The sequence below is a fragment of the Toxorhynchites rutilus genome, chromosome 1, assembly GCF_029784135.1.
Source record: "Toxorhynchites rutilus septentrionalis strain SRP chromosome 1, ASM2978413v1, whole genome shotgun sequence".
In the NCBI taxonomy this organism is placed as follows: domain Eukaryota; kingdom Metazoa; phylum Arthropoda; class Insecta; order Diptera; family Culicidae; genus Toxorhynchites; species Toxorhynchites rutilus.
This window is the reverse complement of record NC_073744.1, coordinates 19,663,422-19,681,745: the sequence shown is the minus strand read 5'-3', so window position 1 is coordinate 19,681,745 and position 18,324 is coordinate 19,663,422. Positions and strand designations below refer to the sequence as shown.

Genomic DNA, 18,324 nt, shown 5'->3' with positions numbered 1-18,324 from the left:
ACTGATTAGATGCTTGATAATGAAGGGGATAGACGCAAATCCAAGATAACTATCAGATTTCATACGTCTATTCAGGGTGTAATTAACTTCAGATTGCGTTGGCGCCAATTATTTTTGCTGGGCATCTTGTAATTCATCATGCTGTGTATTGATCAATCGAGGCAGGTTCAATCACATTTCTGTCAACAGGCGAACATAAGCGGCTTCCGCTACTGAAGAGAAACGTCTGCATCAGTCGATTCTCAAACGCCGAGTGTAACATCTCGAAAAAAAAATCCCTATTAAATCCCCTAGCGGTGCTCTCCATAGCGAGTCCATTACCACTTCAGCGCAACTCGTTTTCTGAACGCTCTGACGTCTTGGACAACCAGCTTGTAGGTTGCAGCAGCCTCGGGCTGTTGTGTAGGCATTGCAAGCGATAAACACGGAACCAGAACACAATCGCGATGGCACACACACACACACGCTCACAGGCCGAGTGAGACCATATGTTGCACTGCTGCTGTTGTTGGCCGCCTTCCTTGTGTCGAGCGGATTTTGCATCGCGTTCCATATTCCATTTGCTTCCTCCGGCGCTTTCCTGGACGGAGATTTTGCACAGTTTTTTGACCTCTCGCCGCGGAATGGTCTGTCACAATATTGGACTGCATATAGAGCATTCAACTTGGCTTTGGTGTGGGTGGAACTGTGAAGGATTTGTTTTATGGCGAGCACTGAATATATTTGACAAATCGCCAGCACCGAACCAATGTCAGTAAGGCAATTCTATGAATCATAAGAATGAATGAACTCGTTTCTTCTTGTGCGCAAGCAAGAGCAGCAGCGTTTGGACCGGGGAGGTAAAAGCTTGTGGGAGACATGTCCACAGTTTAATTTGTTTTCGTTTCCTTGAGGATAAAATTCTCGCTTTACACACTTTAAGATAGTAAATTCATTTTTCATCTGTCTTTGCCACTGTCAATTTGGTACACTTTTGAAAGAGGGATTCTTTTCTGGAGTATACACACCGCGTGGTAAAGAGTGGTGGCAAGGCACACGCAGTTGACCTCATTCTGTCACGTTTCTCCGATGAGATCTCGTCGCCGGTTTGGCTCTTGGTGGGGTCCGGAGCCGGCTACATATCACTATCCCGCACACAAACACAGGCGTGGCCGGAACCCATGTTGTACGCATGCCACTGTTTACACTCCCAACACGCGCGCAGCACCATTCTCCACAATATTCACACACGGAAATCCAGTCGCCGTCGCCGCCACCGCCCATCTGCTGGTGGTTTGAATCGCCGGCCGGAAAATGGGTGAAAACAGGATGATAGCCTGAATTTACATCCTGTGAGCGTCAGGCAAAGTTGTGAGTAAAAAAGCAGTGCGCTGAAGAACTCAAGGCGGAAGTGCAATAATGCAGTTTGATGGAACAATAACAAAAAGGAGGAAAGGAATTGAAATCGGAGGAAAGAGGCGAATGTGGCGTCGTAAGAACTCTGCAGCTCGATCTTCTGGTCCCCAGACTGCTCCGGACGACGAACTAGAAACGTGCTTAAAATCATTTTCTGCTTTTTACTTGTTCTGTCGGATTCTTCGGAAGGCGTTGGCTCTGGATGGTTAGGTCAAAAATGGGATCAAATACTTTGAACTATTATAAAAGAGCAATTCCAAATGAAATCATCCTAAAAATGCAGATTTTAAAAACATGTATTTTTGTTTCGAATGACCATTTCAACGGGCGTATCGATTTCAGTAAGAGAAATCTTTGATGATTTATGTCTCAAAAACTATGAATCGTACTGAAATAGTGTCTTAGAAAAAGTTATAGATGGTAAAATTTGAAAAAAAACAGAAAAAAAAATTAGTACTCTTTTTTTTATTTGCAAAAAAAAACTTTAATTTGCAATATCTAAAATATGTACTTTTGTTTAATTTTTGTTTTCATATAAAAAAGAAGTCATGTAGAAAATAAAAAAAAAGTCCAAAATGTTTTTGCCAAACATTGTGGAACATCGAATTTTTGTTAGGTGTACCGGTAAGTTTCTTCGGTTTTACAACAGATGACGTAACTTGATTATTATTCCAGTGAATCAAATTTCCAGACATTCGTAGGAAAGCTACTGTCATTGCGCTTCTTTTTCAGTATATGTCAAAAAGTCGAAGCGTAAACAACAGTTTTCTTCGAATATGTCATATTTCGTACCGAGTGTTTTTGCGGTTTAGAAGTTTATGGTGACCATGCTCCAACTGAGCGAACGTGTCAGACGTCGTTTGCATGGTTTAAAAGTGGTAATTTTGACTTGGAAGACGAAGAGCGTTCCGGACCGCCAAACAAGATTGAAGATGAAGAATTGGAGATCCGTCACAAACGCAACAATAACTTGCAGATACACTTGGAGTAGCTCAGCAAACCATATCCGATCGATTAAAAGCAATGCGAATGATCCGAAAAGGAGGTTGCGTTACTTTCTGTGTATTTGAGATAGGAAATTGCGTTACGTAGGGGGAGAGGGGGTCCAAAATCCTGATTTTTACTGTTACGTAATTTGTGCACGACGCCTAATTTTTATCCCACTGTACATGTAGCCACTTAAATTTCACCTTAACGTTAAAAGGTAACATTTCTTCTAGAAATAAATCATATTTGAAATATGAAAAAAAACATTTTTCCAAACTGTATATAATCGAGTCTAAAATTGTATATGATCGAATCAAATATAATCGAGTCCGACCTGTATACAAAAATACGAAGTTTTCAAAATTCATGAAAACTCGATGTTCCAGAAAGTTCGTCAAAAATAATTTTACCATAGAAAATTTTTTACACTCATTTTTTAAAATTACATTACTTAAATTAAGTAAAAAAATACAAAAAATAAAAATACATATTTTAGATATTGCAAATTGATTTTTTTGTAAATAAAAAAAGGTTGTTATTTTTTCTTCTAAGTGTATATTTTTTCACGTTTTAACACCAATACTCTATAAATCTTTCTAAGACACTATTTCGGTACGACTCAAAGTTTTTTAAATATAAATTAACAAATATTTCTCTTACTAAAATCGATACGCCCTTTTCAAAAATTACACTTGAGTCAATAAATTCCCAATTGCTGTGGAAAACTCATATTGCTTCCAACCCAACCAAAAATAATCATGTTTTGTCATTTGTCGATTTCATTTGGAATTGCTCAAAAATGACAATAAATATGATTGTGTGAGACTTTTCACATTTTGCAACAATGAATCATACTGATGATTGGCAAATCGCTTCGAATCTTTTTTGAAGGCGCGCAGTCAAACTCCTACACACGCATGCACACATACACAAACGTGTTTGAAGAGAAGAACCCTGCGGCGTTTGTGTCAAGAACCCTTTTAGTATAATTCTGCCGAGTGCAGAAGTCTATCGGTGCTGTTCTTTTATCATTCTGGAGAATGATAAAAAGTAAGAACTCTCGCGTCAATTGGGCTAAGATTCTCGAATTATGATGATCAAGATAATACGTTGGAAGTTGAAGAAACCCCACATCCGATCGAAAACAAACAAAAAACACCCAAATCCACGGGGCGTGTAATTTAAAAAAAATTAAATTAGTTTAATCGATTTTGAATGGATAATCATGCGTTTAAATCGCGGCCGCTGCCGCTGCCGCTGCCGTCTCGGACATTAGCCAATGTGTACTCACTTCTTCAAACTTTTCCCTCATCTCGGCTCGTTCCTCCGTCGATAGACTCTTCGCTCCGGCGGCAGCGGCACCTCGGATGGAAGCCATTTTTGTTATCTCCTCCACACGGCTCGTCTCGGCGCAACACTAATTTCTTTTCCAACCGATCGCGCTCTGTTTGCGGGATCAAAATTTGCGGCGATTTATAAATTCCCTCGAATTCTTCTGGTCTGGCGAAGTTCTGTGACTGGAAAGCTACACTCGCGGCGCTGTTCGCCTCAACTTAAACCAATGCAGCAGCAGCCACTATTCCTCACAATCGCGGCGCGGAATTACACTTTCTTCTGTTTCCTTCTTTCAACTTTCCGGGCGAAGATCCGTGGAATTTGTGTCACCCACGTTTGCACACACAATTCCGAAAAAAAACACTGCTTTTCGGCTCTTTTGCCTGCTTTCTTTCTCTTCGCGTTCACACTCGTCTCGGTTACAGGCTAATTGGAAGCGCTGTATCAAAAGGCTTCCCAAAAACACTTCCTTCGAATTTCGAGAAATAAACAAAGCACTTTTCGGATCACTTGCGGTGAGGGCAGCAAAGCAGAATTATTATTATTATTTTAATGCATATATATCACAAAGAATTGTTTGCACAGCATACAAATTTTCGCCCCGCAAAAAGATTCAAAACAACTTTGCCAACTTGGTTGAAATTTGTTACATATCTCTCCTCCTCTTCGGTGGAAAAGCAAATACTGTGGATGTTTGACAAGAGTGATGGAAATAAAACACGCCAAATGCCGAGCAACGAGACCAAACACTTCCACGGTAAAACATAAACTGAAACGCTTTTCGCTGCGAAGAGAAGCCGCTGTCAGGCCGAAGCTGTTTGTTGCGTTTGTTCGTTCGGGATGAATCAGAGCTGCCAGGTTTTGTGGTTCAGGGGTGTGGACCATTCTTGAACGATATAAAACGATAATATGACCAGTGTTCAATGATTCACGTCTTCTCAAATAAAACACCAACTGGAACGAAAAGTAATTTTTGTGCTCTACTAATTAGCGAATACAAATATTTCATAAAATCTGTCGAGTTTTGACGTTGAGGTACGTTTTTCTAAAATATATTGAGGATACAAATTTAACCCCTTCCTATATTATTAAATACGTCACACATCAAGTGCTTTCACTACTCTGCTGAGCGTTCTAGCGTCTTACACCACGAGTGAGACTCGATTTTGTACGGGAAAGGGTTAACAACTTCTTATCGGTTACGTCACGAAAATTGTCCAATTTTGAGTGTTTGTAGAGGGCTGCCACAAACCACATGGACAGAAAAGGGACGATTTCAGACACTCCCCTTCTCCCTTCGTGGAACAGCTTGGACATTTCTCATAACCTCCCCCTCGTGGACATTCACATTGGGCCTGATCACGAACATCACTGCCACGTACGCTTTCACGTGACTTACACTTCACTTAATCTTTTTGTGTCTATTATCATTGTCACGGACAGTTGCGTGTAAAAATGAACTTCGTGAAGTGAAAGTGTTCATTCCCGTTTATAAGAGACATGTTGGTTGGATGTCGAGTGTTTGAACGTTGTGTCGGTTGCATTTTGGACGTTTGAACGTTATGTAGGTAAAATTAATACAGCGTATGAGATAATATTCCATTTAAATAATCGTATATTTTAGAATGACAAGTCTGCGATTATACCTCGATGATTAGTTTGCTGAATCAAATGCTAGCTCAAGGATGAGGAGGAATACTTTGTTGCTCGGGAATAATGTAGTTGTTGAACATATGGGAATGTAATTTTACGCTAGAGATAAAACATGACTATTATGTTTAATAATTGAAATCTCGCATACTCTTGTACTTAGCTCTGTCTTACTCGTTTGAATAGTGAGAAATATTTAGAATCATTTTTTATGAACCGTTTCTACAATTTTGATGAATAATAATATCTAATAATATATCTATATATATATCTCAGAAAAAACCCGAATTTATCCACCTCACGATCAGTATAATCTGAGCTACTCCCAAATGAGATTCTAAAGTTTAATGCTCTTATCCTTTCCATTCTCGTGTAATTTGATATACAGGACAGGAGGTTTGATTTAATTATTTAAGCAGAAACTGGTCAGCAGCGCCAGAAGCATAATCCTCATAGAAAACATCTGATGGGTTTCAAGGAATTTGACAAAAGCGGAAAGTGATTCAGATTTTCTTTAGACGGATGTCAAAATTATGGGAAAAGAACTAGAGAAGAATTTAAAAATAGTATCTTGTGAATGATTTGCAATGATAGACTCATTCTTTCCTTGTTTGAAACTTATTATCACTTTTTTAATATTTTTTCATTCAAAGTATGTCTTCAAATAAAACCATTGAAAATATCTATAATGTAAAAGTTAAAAACTAGCTCTGCAATGTTGGAAAAACTTTACAGTTAATATTTTATATTCAAAATATCGACAGATGAAAATTATACATAATCAATCATAATGATCGTATTTGGGCCAGTGGTCTCTGTTGCCATTTTATGGTGTTGCAACTCTCTCTTAGTCTAATCTTAAAAATAGAAAAGAAAAATTTCTGTTCATTCAGGACAATCGGAAGTAGACCTTCGCCATGTTTCAATGGGCCTACAGAAACTACATTTTCAATCCTTAATTACATCCCATAGCACATTTACCGAATCCAAATAAACAAATTTAAGTCCTCTGGATACGTCAGAATTTCGTTCTAAAACTGCCACCAGGCGGGTAAATTGCTGTTTGTTTATCTTTTGTTTCTTAAACAAGACAATACAAGATTCAAAATGTTAGCAAAAAAGCAAAATAAACACGAAATTAAACTTACTCCATTCCGCGTGACTAGCTTTCACCATCTAAAACATAAGTGACAAATATACTTGTTTTTCTCCGTGACATGACAGTATCGTGGTATTCATAATAATACCGAGTTCATCAAAGTTGTCACGAAGGATGAACTCTTCTGAATTCTACACACACGGTGACAGTCGTAATAAGGTTGTATACAATTCACTTCGTTTTCACCGTGAAGTGACGTTCGTGATCAGGCCTATTTTTGGGGGAAAAAAATTCAAGAGAATGATTGAATTGAGGGGCTCGCGCAAAATGGAGTCAGTTGCATTTATTAAAATTTCGTGGGTTTTTACAGTGACGTGAGTGAAAAAACCGCCCGGATTGAATGGTGTAGAGGAAAATCAGTTTGGAGCACTCCTAGCGAAGCTACGAGGTACTTTGCAGTTGCCTTCTTCAACGTTGTGGGGCAAACATTGCGGTGTTTTTTTGCGATTTACTCGAAATTTAAAAAAATGTAGCTGACTTCATTTCGCCGCGAGCCCCTTAATTGTGTTTGCATTTCAAGTTTGTTCATATTTTCAGTTTTTTTTCAACAACAAAGCTGGAGAATTGTATCCGATCCATGAGCGCATAGTTTTCGTAGGATTACGTTATCATCTTTGTTGTATGTTTATTTTAAATATCTTCTAATAACGCAAGTTACGTTAGGGAGGAGGGAGGTCCAAAGTCCATGTTATTAGCATTTTGTAATTTGTGCACGATGTAATAGGAACGATTCGTTCTCATTTCTTTGATTTCTTCAACACTACCCAAGAAAATTTTTGTATCGCTTTTCGAATTGTATCGAAATTTCATTTACGTTGTCTTCGGTTAGCTTCTTTGCGTATTAAAAAAATGCTTTAACTGTTCATGACAACGGGTATACATCCGGCATCTCGAAATTTACGAAAAATTCAGTCCTTCTGTTATGAATTTACTAAATGGTCTGCAGTGAATTGCTGCATAATCGTTTGCACGAAGCTTCCGTATTAGGGGAGCCACGGGTAAGACGGACAGTGGGGGTATGATGGACAGGTAGTTGATTTGTATAGTTGCATTATGAATTTCAAATTTCTGTTGATGGGAAACCATTCTACATGCTATTCTATAATATTTAAACCATCCTATGACAATGAATACTGATCAAAAGTGGAATAGAGAAACAAAAACCGAACATGTTTCCGCGTGTGGATGTAACTTTTGGGTTGAAAAGGACAGTCACATCCATAATCACATCCAATGCATGACGGAAAGTGAAGGGAAGAATATTGAACTCTTTTTTTATATTGCTTTCTCTTTTTGTTCTATTTCAGTTACTGGACGCAGAAACACTGAGAGAGAGAGCGAAATTATTCTTCTCGCGAGCGATAAACCTCTACGCTTCGTATATTATGAACCTGCCCATATTCCCCCCACTACATGTCCATTATACCCGCACCGATAAAAATGTTGTACTTTTCGGCTTCGGCTGAAATTAAAGTAAAAAACATGGAAAAACACATTTTTATACAACATTTGGCCAGTTATTTCAAAAACCAGTATATTTTACTGTAAGAAACTGCTTTTAAATTTTTGAAAACGTGAGTTTCCAAAGATACAATTGCAGTTTTCCTTAACATGTCCGTCTTACCCCCATCTCCCCTATCAGCAACCAAAGATCAGAAAAGTGACAAACCAACACAATTCCTAATCACCCTTTCCCATAACTCATGCTAGTCGATAGTCTACGAATGCTACAGTAAGTGTATTAGATAGTTTCGATCACATGCTTGTCGAGCCGTTCTACATAGTAGCTCCTCAACAAGCTACGTCATGTATAATCTCTACGGAACTCTGATTGCGATAGTAATATTCTCATCATACTGTTCATATTATGGAAAGGTTTACGCAATTATTTGTGTGATGTATTTTTGGATCGTACAATACCAGAGTTGCTGCCCAAACGCAGAGTCGTTAATCAGTGGCCAATTTCGGAGTCCTTTCACCTAGCTGATCCGCAGATTCATCATCCGTTTAAAATTAGTTTGGTATTGCGAAATATTTTCCGAATTTTTCGACTAGGACACATCTCGTCCAAGAAACGATAATACACTCCGCTTTTAAAATTACACAAATCTAGGTTAGATAGTGTCTGGTGGCTTACTTGTCAAAACATTAGCCTGGCAGTAGTAGTATGGTGAACCGACACTCCTCCCCGCTTCCTAAGGGGGGTCTGCCATACAAATGAAACATGAATTTCTGCATAACTCAGGAACTTATCAAGCAAATGGAACCAAATTTGGCATGTGCAGGTTTCAGGGGTCAATAAAGGTTCAAATGGCGGTTCGACACTCCTCCCCCTCTCTAAGGGGGGACCAAACATAACAATTGAAATTTTTCGGAAAATTCTGAAGGAAGCTGGGAAAATTCGAAAAGTTGAATTCCCATATTTTTCGCAATTAACAGTTCGGCTGAAAAGTAACACAGGTAACAAAAGTAAAACTTTTTTTTTTTTGTAAAATTCAATTTGATTATTCAACATAATTGCCTTCAAAAGCGATACACCGATTATAGCGATCTAACAACTTTTCGATACCATTTTTATAGTACATAGTAGTACTTTCGGTTTTTTCTCAAAATAGGCCTCAGTTTGAGTAATCACTTCATCATCGGTCTTAAATTTCTTGCCAGCGAGCATTCTCTTCAGGTCAGAATATAAAATAGTCGCTGGGGCCAGATCTGAAGAATACGGTGGATGCGGAAGCAATTCGAAGCCCAATTCATGCAATCACACATGTAATTTGGATTTTTCTATTTTTTTTCACAATAACAAAAGTTGCTTCACTCTCAATGCTGTAACTCACGAACCAATCGACCGATTGCTGTCAAATTTTGACACGTATAAATTGAAAGATAGTGCTTTATGATAGTCAAGTAGATTTTTGCAAGAGGTGCCATCTAGACATTAACCTTATGAACTCTTCAGCCGAACTGTTACATCGAGATAAGTTCATTTGATGTTTGCGCTAACGAAATTGATCTCTGTTCTAAATTGGAAATGGATTTTCAGGATAAAAGACACATTCCGATATCCAGTGGTGTCAACTGGCGGGTGCGGGGGTACGGACCGCCCCGGGTACACGATTTTAGGGGTCAGAAATACCTCACCATCACAAATATTTCACCATTTGGCATTCACCATATACAGACATCAAAGAGAGAGGGGTGCAACAAGACATTTCCGTCCGGGTGCAAAAGCTCCACTCGACGCTACTGCCTATATCTTATCTTTATAAATAAAAATGTAAGGCAAAATCTGTTGGTAAGCGGAAAACCCCAAGAAGGGATGGTCCGATTTTAGCCTCCTGTATTTTGTTGTATTCGACTCTTCCCGTAGATCAATATAGTGGAGAGAAAAATCGGAAAATTTTCGGAAAATCCTGATGGAAGGTTGGAAAATTCGGAAAATTGAATTCCCACATGTTCGAAAATTACATCATAATAAGCCTTGTTAGTCCATTCGATGTTTGCGCTATCGAAATTGATCTTTGTTCGTAAGTGGAAATGGATTTTCAGGCGAAATAACGCATTTCCATATGGAAGGCCAAATGTGTAGGTAAGCGCAAAACCCGAGGAAGGAATGGTTCAATTTGAGTCATCTATATTTCGTTGTATTCGTCTCTTCCCCTAGATCAATATAGCGGATCAAACCGGAATATTCGGAAAATTGAATTCCCATATGTTCTACAATTAGCTAAGCGTTGTTAGTCCATTTGATGTTGGCGCTAACGAAATTGATTTTTGTTCGAAAGTGGAAAAATAATTTTCAGATCGAATAATGCATTCCTATATCTTCTATCTATATAAACAAAAATGGAAGGCCAAATGTGTTAGTGTGGCCTAAACCCGAGGAAGGAATGGTCCGATTTGAGCTGTCTTTATTTTGTAATATTCTCTGTATCAAACATGTATTCCATGCAATGGAGAAACATGTTATTTCCAAATGCTTGAAGAATCTTGAACGAGAATTGTGTCTGAAAATATAATTTTGTAGAAGTACTAGACAATTTATAGTAAAAGGAAATTGTAAAGGGTCAAAGGGTAATCAATCAATGAAGAGTTCAGTGAATGGACTCACTAACGTTCACTTAGTAAGAAAACGTGGACTTTCAAACGTATTCAAATCAAAAAAACTATTTTGGGCGGGACGAAGTTCGTCGGGTCAGCTAGTAACTATATAAATAAAAACGGATCGCCAATGTGTTGATAAGCGCGAGACACGAGGAAGGAATTGTCCAATTTGAGATGTCTTCATTTTATTATATTTTCTGTATCAAACATGTATTCCATGTAACGGAGAAAAATGTTAGGGGCTGTCAACATATCACGTGGACAGAAAAAGTACGATTTTAGACTCCCTCCGAGGACAAGCGTGGACATTATCTATACCCCTTCCCCTGTTGTCCACATGGACATTTCTCCACTGTTTGGAAAAAAATCGGCAAAATAATCGAATTGCGCCGAAATATTATTTCAAGTTTGTTTATATTTTCTATTCAATGTTTTAACATAGATAGAATCGTTGATTTTATTAATAGTTGCGGCTTGTTCTCTATTCTTTGATTTGTTCCCAACATTTCCCGTGAAGTTATTTGTATTGCTGTTTAGTTTCTTCCACATTCCATTTATGCTTTTCATTATTTATTTTTTGAGACTTTCAGCTCTCTTCTTCTTTTCTAAGATTCCTGGGTGGGTTCGTCTCATCAAAAACGATCTGAAAAGAGCCGCGAGTTGTATTTACAATGAATTTATTACTAACATTAATTAATTTTACATACAGATACGAATGAACAATTAAAAAAAAAATATCGCGACAATTTCAACATAATTACACATTGAGTGGTGGGGAATGTCGACTGTTCTTGTTCCCTTTATCTTGAAGGGGAAGAAGCAATGATTTCTGGATCACAATTTCCTATTCAAATTTTAAAATACAAGTCGATATCTTTTAGGAAACAAAGCAGTGCAGTAGTTCTTGGAAAGTCATCACCAAGGATATCACAAATGCTCCCGCTGATCCCGTAAAAGTTCAGGAGGTTCTCGTAACACAAATAATGTGATCGACCGAATTGCGGACCTCTCACAGATCGCAAAGAGAATGAAAGGATACCCTCTTGTGGCTGTGCGATATGTTTCAGTAGCCGGTTCTTAGTCTGGACAAGACCCGCTGCTCTCTCATCGCTTTCACGTCTTCAACGTGGTTATGGGGCCTTTGATTTTCCGGAGAAACGGCCTCACTTCAGCGGACCATTTTTCCGTCCAAAAAGTTAGGAAGATGTTGGTGATCCATAATATGATGTCGTCCAGTGGCAATTCACGCTTCAGTAGCTGTCCAAAGTGACCGATTCCGGAAAACGATCGGCCGTTTCATTGCCGGTTATGCCGCTATGTCCGAGGACACACGTGAGGGCTGTATTCAGTAGCAAATAGGTTTTGATATCTTGTATTCATGTGTGCTTAGGCCCAGCCGAGTCGAAGACATCGATAGTTGATAACTATCAGGATTGGTTTGGTTGACTGGACAGTCGCACCACTCCCAGGATTTTCAATGTTCTACAGCGGGGGATGCGGTCGTTGTAAATTCTGACTTCCCAATTGCCACATTCGTGTTTATGACTGCAGAGCACCATGTGACCACTCTTTTGCGCCGAAAATCGGAAACCTCGTTCGACTACCCCATTAACGATAGCATAGCTGCCTGGATCTTGATGCGTGGTGCTCTATGCGTATTCTTTACTGTCGTATTCCTCGTTTGTCGATATTTTTTTGTTCTTGTTTCACATGTTACTGCAGATCGTATACTGAATGACGCGAGAGATCAATATCAATTGCGAATCGCATTAAAATCAGGGGTACGACTAAAACGTCAAATCCCTCATATTGCCAATGTACCCAATATTGCTGCGGTTTACTGACATTTTGGTTCTGACGATTACTGTTGTTTACAACACGGTCCGGTTATATAGTTAAATAGTGGCTAACTTTAAACTCCATGTTGAATCTGAACACCTCCATGTGAAACCGAAATATAAAAATCGCTTAAGCAGTTAGAAATAAAGCAGCGCAATTTCCGTGATTTCAACGATTTCAATCCTCGCAAATGGTATGTTGGTAAACAAATGACGCCATATTGATTTTGACTTTGGGTAGCCTATATTCAATTGATGTCTAACCCCTGATTAAAATCCGCTCTCTCTCTTTTGTTTGCAACTTCTGTCGGATTTGTTCTCTCTTTTGCTCCGTCACGTTTTATTTACTTGTTTTTTTTTGCATGCCAGCACACGTGACAATTTGCGTTTGTCAATCGCATAAGATTTTGCGTTTCTCTACACTGTCATTTAGTTTTGTACATTCTGCTGCTTTTTCATCCACATTTTTAATCATACCAGCAGAAAACCGAAAGAAGTTTGAAATGAAACTGTCGAACCTAATTATAGAAAATCATAGAATTCAAACAGATTCATCATATTTCGCACACTTACCACTACCAAAAGGATGTCATCCGGATAGATGGATACGAACACTGAGACGGAATATCGAGGTACACCAGTTTCGTATGTCGCGATGTTTTTCGCAAAGTGTAGTAGATTGCCTTTCACCCCCAATCTGCCAATGTTTTCAGAACTAGTGGAATCCAGGTCTTCTCCAGATTTAGGGCTACAATCTTCCAACTACCACACACTAATTTGACAACTCAACAGTCTAGATGGAGCAGTGGGTTAGGTTTTTGAAATGATTTGAAGAAATAATAAAGATAACAAGTCTGACCTCTTCTGTATATCCAAGGTAGTTTCGCATGTTGCTGCATTAGAAAAGTATTTGGACAAGAACGAGACTGCACAAGGAACATCGAACTAAACTCGTATTAAAGCATATTTGAGTGCTGGGTTGATAATTCATTTCAACTACTTAGAAGAAGTTCCAAATAACCTAATTGAAACCTATTTAGATCCTAGAACTTTGTGTCAGCTTATTTAGGAGTTCCTGAATCGGAAACACATGTTTGCAGCGAAAGATTTGTCTTTGAAGTTACCATGGATTACGAAGCAAAGCATAATTAGTTGTCTCTATCAACTGCTGAAAATTTACTATTGATTGATTATAATTTACCACTGGTTAATTTTGAGTACTGTAGTGAACTTATACTCTTATGAGTTGATAATTATTTCAATTTCAATAACATTGCTAACATGTCAGTGATCAATTCTTGTTTTCAATTATATGTTGTATGAATGATGTTTATAGGCTATTGTGTTATGATTTATCTTATGTTAATGAGAATTTATTCCTTTTTACAATATTCGGTATCCGGCCAGATCTGATTTGACATCCTTAATAATAGACGTGCTCCCTTGGCCGAGTGGTTAGCGTCATAACTAACATGCCGGGTGTTCGGGTTCGATTCCCGTTCTGGTCGGGGGAATTTTTCGTCAAAGAAATTTCCTCCGACTTGCACTGTGATCACGCGTATTCTAGAGCTTGCCACTCAGAATGCATTCAAGGCGTGTTATTTGGCATAGAAATCTCAACTAAGTACTAATAAAAATGACGCAAGTAATACTACGTTGAGACGGCGAAGTTCCTCTAGGAACGTTAGTGCCATTGAAGAAGAAGAAGAAGAAGAAGAAGAAGAATAGACGTAAAGAATAATAAAAAAAATCGGTTGAACTAGAAGCAAGTGGCAAGAATTGAGGCAAGGGAATTCAAACATAGAGGTCATGATCAGACCAGAATAATAACAAGAACTACTTCAATGACCATTGATTCATTTTTATCAACAGAGTTGCTGAATCTCTAATCATGAAACAACAGGTACAATCGTATGTTCTTTGTGATTTCTAATATTTCTCGATTTTGACGTAGAACTACGTCTTTCATTAAGGGTGCCAAATCAGAAAACAGGTCACGTTTTTATGAAATAAAGTTAATACTAATAACTATTTTTGTCGCGAACGGATTTTGGCGATTTACAAACTAAACGAATTGGAAATTCCGAAAGACTTGTTTAATATGCTATACATTAGAATCTCCTGGTTTGTCAATGGTTAAAATTCATGAAAACTTAAGGCGTTTCCATTTTCCCATACATTTGTTCTGTCCATTTGTGTGCTTTCCCGAACAGAGCTGTCAATAACGAGCAACTTATCGACGACCAACGGAGGGGAAATCGTAGGATTTAAAGTCTCCGTGAACAAAGGAAAAGTAGAAGAATGAAGGGGAATACTTGCCTAGAGTATAAACAGTGGATCTCGCTGAGGCAAACTTTAATTCGGCATCGGACTGTTGAGCAATCCAGTTCACTTTGCTTTCGATGCGCTTCGATCTAAGATTGGACCCCACCAGTGGTAATCCATGATGTGATGAGCAAGAAGAAGAAGAAGGCAGGCTCGAGCCCTACAAAGAACGAACGCATTGCCAGGGGCAATAAAATTTCGAGACAAGCGTCATCTAATGATGCACGCGATGTTGGTGCAGTGAAAAGCGCTCGCACTGAACCGAGCCTTCGCGAGTGTGACACCGCATCGAACAACAGCGAAGTAGGCGATTTCGGCGCGTCGGTCGAAAATGTAAACGCCGTTACCCAGGCAGCAACCAAAATCAAGCTCCCCCCGCTGGTGGTGAAGGCGGCGCTTTTGACAAACTCATCAGCGAATTCGCATCGATGGATGTTACAGCAGAGTACAAGCTGTGTGGAACAATTCAGTCTTTTTCCAAGCATTTAACATTGTTTGTTTTCCGTCATCATAAGGGCTTCGTTGGTGTCTTTGAGAATGCATCAATGCATTAAACTGACGTTATAGTGAAGTAGACGTTAAGGTGCGCCAAAGCATTATAGAATAATATCCGAAGGTATAAACAAGCGACTTATATAAAATAACAGCGTAGTTCTACGTCAACAATGCGGTCGTATCTTGGACACAACCTCCTATAATTTTTTTACTTTTGCCTATTTCACTAATATTTTACCATATCAGTGAAATCGTGACTGCTACCAGCAGAAAAATTTGGAGTTTTACGTAGTCGTGTATTACGCTCCTTCACTTTCAGGCTTCGCGGTCTCACAGTATTTGACGGTCTCCTAGCAATGATGAAGTTCGGTCTGTACGAGAAGCGTGTGACAACAGTCGCATTATTTAAGCGCGGGAAGACGGCAAAAGACATCTACGAACTGCTCAAAAACCGCTTTCTATCAATAAACGATTCAGATTCAGAAAAAAAACAAAAGAATGTATATAGTCTGTTTTGGAGGGAAGCATCAACTAAGATATGTAACTTATTCAAGGTTTGATAAAAATTTGAAAGATTAAAGTCTTCATTGAATAACAAACGTGTCTAACTTTATCTGTATTTTTATTTGCATTTTATTTCTCGCTGGACACAATATAAATGTTAATGTACATGGAACTGATCAGCATTTTCGTTTAATGTTGCAAACGACTCCATGGGACCATTACGCTATATAACAATAACGTTTAAGCATATTTTCTGTATCACCAGGAAGAACGACATATTTAACCGGAAAATTAGTGCATTAGTGCAAATTAGACAAAAAAAAAATTAGACAAACGGTAACTTGTTCATGCAGATGATATGCTCTCCATTCGTAATTTTTTGTATTTAAATATTGCACTCTATGGAAGTCACTTTAAACATGTGATAAAGATAGAGCATACTCAATAGTTGGAAATGTATAAATAAATAAATAATTCTCTCTAAGCACTGTTCGAGATTCCAATATAGTTTGTCAATATTTCATTATTTTGGAAGAAAAATTCTAATACTTCGTTTGACTCCGAATGAGAAAAAGCATCTGCTTAAGTTTCCGGATAGCGACAGTACGCATTACCCTCGATGGCTTCCACCGGAATCCAGTCTTCAGAAAGTGGCAACCTATTCTTGCTTACTTCCACCTTAAATTTTTGGAATACACATTTGAATTATTTTGAAAATCATCCAACGAAATAGCTCACCTCTCTCAAGACTCGAACAATATTTCCACCGACCAGCTTCTTGATCGCTGTTGAGCCCCAGAGTCGATCTCTTGCCAGTTCAGCCAACAGAAGGGGATAATTTTTCGGCGAACCGCTTAGCCCCACGTGGTCAACGCCGGCGATGGCGCGTATATAGTTTATCGCGGTGATGGCATCCTTCAATGACATCGGTTTTTCACCGCAGCGCTCGACGTTCAGCATAAGAACTCCTCCGTTCTGAGATAAGGCGCTGGAGGTGGAGATTGTTATTCTATTTTATTCAAAATAGGTTCTTTTTGTTTTTAAGCTCACCTCAGAATATGATCAGGAACAGTCGCTGTGGAACCATTGCAAGCCATGGAAGAAGGGAGAGCATTCGAGAAGAGCAAAGGGGCCTTCGCGGTATTCAACGCCACCATCATTGCAGGTTCGGAGAGGCGAGAAATTTCAACCAACATTCCAAGCCTGTTCATCTCCTGGATCACAACCTAAGAAAAATAAAAATAAAAGTTATGTACATTGTTATTCTATTACAAAAATACATAATTACCTCTCCGAAATTAGTCAAAGTTGATGGAAGATTCTCATCGAAGAAGTCCGTCCTAATAGATGCACTTGCCCAGGGTGTGGTACAGCCAAGCCCAGTCAACGATATAAATCTAGCCCCCAGGGAGTACATAGATCGAAGAACGGCTAAACTCGAACCGAGCGTGTGGCCACCCTCCAGGCCGAATAAAATGGCAAGTTTCCCATCGGTGTGAGCATGTTCCATCTCATCAGCACTTTCCACTATGACCATTTCCGGATTCTTTTTGATCATCCTCCTAGCATCGTCAATTCCCTCCAGAGTTAATTGTACCGCATCGAGATACTGTGCGGCACACGGAACCGATATAGGCCACAGTAGCGCACCCACCATACTGTTCCGAACCTCGGCGTAACTTTTGCTGAAGTTCGCTCCCAGTTGCGGAGCCCAATAGCCCTCCACCAGGGGTGATTCGGCGAGAAGTCTTCGGATGAATGCTAGTCGTGCCTCGAGCAGCGAGGAGGATCGAAGCTGCAAACCCAACGGTATTCCAGCGCCAAGAGCGATACAAACAAGCAGCGCTGAGACGATGCCGATGATCTTACGCGACCGTCTCCTGTTGGGAACCTTCGGGGGCGGTGGAGACATACTGTCCTTCTTGTACGAGTGAATACTTCCATTTTTAATCTTCTCCGGATATTTGGTGATTTCCGGGGGCAAATCGATGTCCGCTATTTCGGTGAACACAAAGCAGTGCTGTTTGCAGGTGGATTGGTGCTGATGGATTGTGCCCAACTCCAGGAAATCCGCGTGGGTCGGTATTGCGTTCATTGTGCGATAGTTTTTCCAAGGAATGTGGGGACTGCTTCGTTGTTGTAGACGTGATATTTTAACAGCAATTTTTGTTTTCACTGATCCGGAAAGATTTTTCTCGCAATGTAGTGTAAACAAAGACGATTATCCTGGCTGTTTTTCCTCCTGTGACAGGAATTTCTCCAGGATTTTCCAGTCATGCGCAGTACTGGTTTTCGTAACGGAGTGTATTCTGGAGGGGGTTGCAATAAGAAAAATTTTGGGTGGAAAAGTACTATGACTTATTTTTATTGTAATGATCAGTGGCAGACTCTAAAACGGCTCCGATGGCCATATCCAAAACATAGAACTAGAAATGTTTCATGAACTGGACCAAGCTCTGACACGTGTGCCATGCAATCCATAGTGAGTACTTTGAGAAGAACGATGTTTATTTCGATTAATTTCATTTGAGT

At 39.2% G+C, this 18,324-nt stretch overlaps 2 protein-coding genes across 2 annotated transcripts in view; both read right to left on the bottom strand.

Moving 5' to 3' along the window:
• LOC129779321 (plastin-2) overlaps positions 1–4,500 on the bottom strand; it is a 73,838-nt gene extending 69,338 nt beyond the window's left edge. The window contains exon 1 of the mRNA XM_055786734.1: positions 3,674–4,500. Within this exon, the coding sequence (XP_055642709.1) occupies positions 3,674–3,760 (87 nt within the window). The 5' untranslated portion in view covers positions 3,761–4,500. The remainder of the gene's footprint in view (positions 1–3,673) is intronic.
• Positions 4,501–15,904: 11,404 nt separating this feature from the next.
• On the bottom strand, positions 15,905–18,062 carry LOC129777572 (dipeptidase 3). Its single transcript, XM_055783933.1, has 4 exons — positions 17,081–18,062; positions 16,843–17,018; positions 16,531–16,780; positions 15,905–16,470 (listed from the first exon to the last, which is right to left on the bottom strand). The coding sequence occupies exons 1-4, from the start codon at positions 17,885–17,887 to the stop codon at positions 16,375–16,377; spliced, it is 1,329 nt and encodes a 442-aa protein (XP_055639908.1). The 5' UTR covers positions 17,888–18,062; the 3' UTR covers positions 15,905–16,374.
• Positions 18,063–18,324: the final 262 nt, after the last annotated feature.

Bases quoted from the DNA above. Each gene is read 5' to 3' on its own strand.
- LOC129777572 (XM_055783933.1), bottom strand. From the start codon at position 17,887: ATGAACGCAATACCGACCCACGCGGATTTCCTGGAGTTGGGCACAATC. The intron at 16,781-16,842 runs GTGAGCTTAAAA...CTCCACCTCCAG, and splicing joins GTTCCTGATCATATTCTGAG to CGCCTTATCTCAGAACGGAG. The intron at 16,471-16,530 runs GTGAGCTATTTC...CAAAAATTTAAG, and splicing joins TTGTTCGAGTCTTGAGAGAG to GTGGAAGTAAGCAAGAATAG.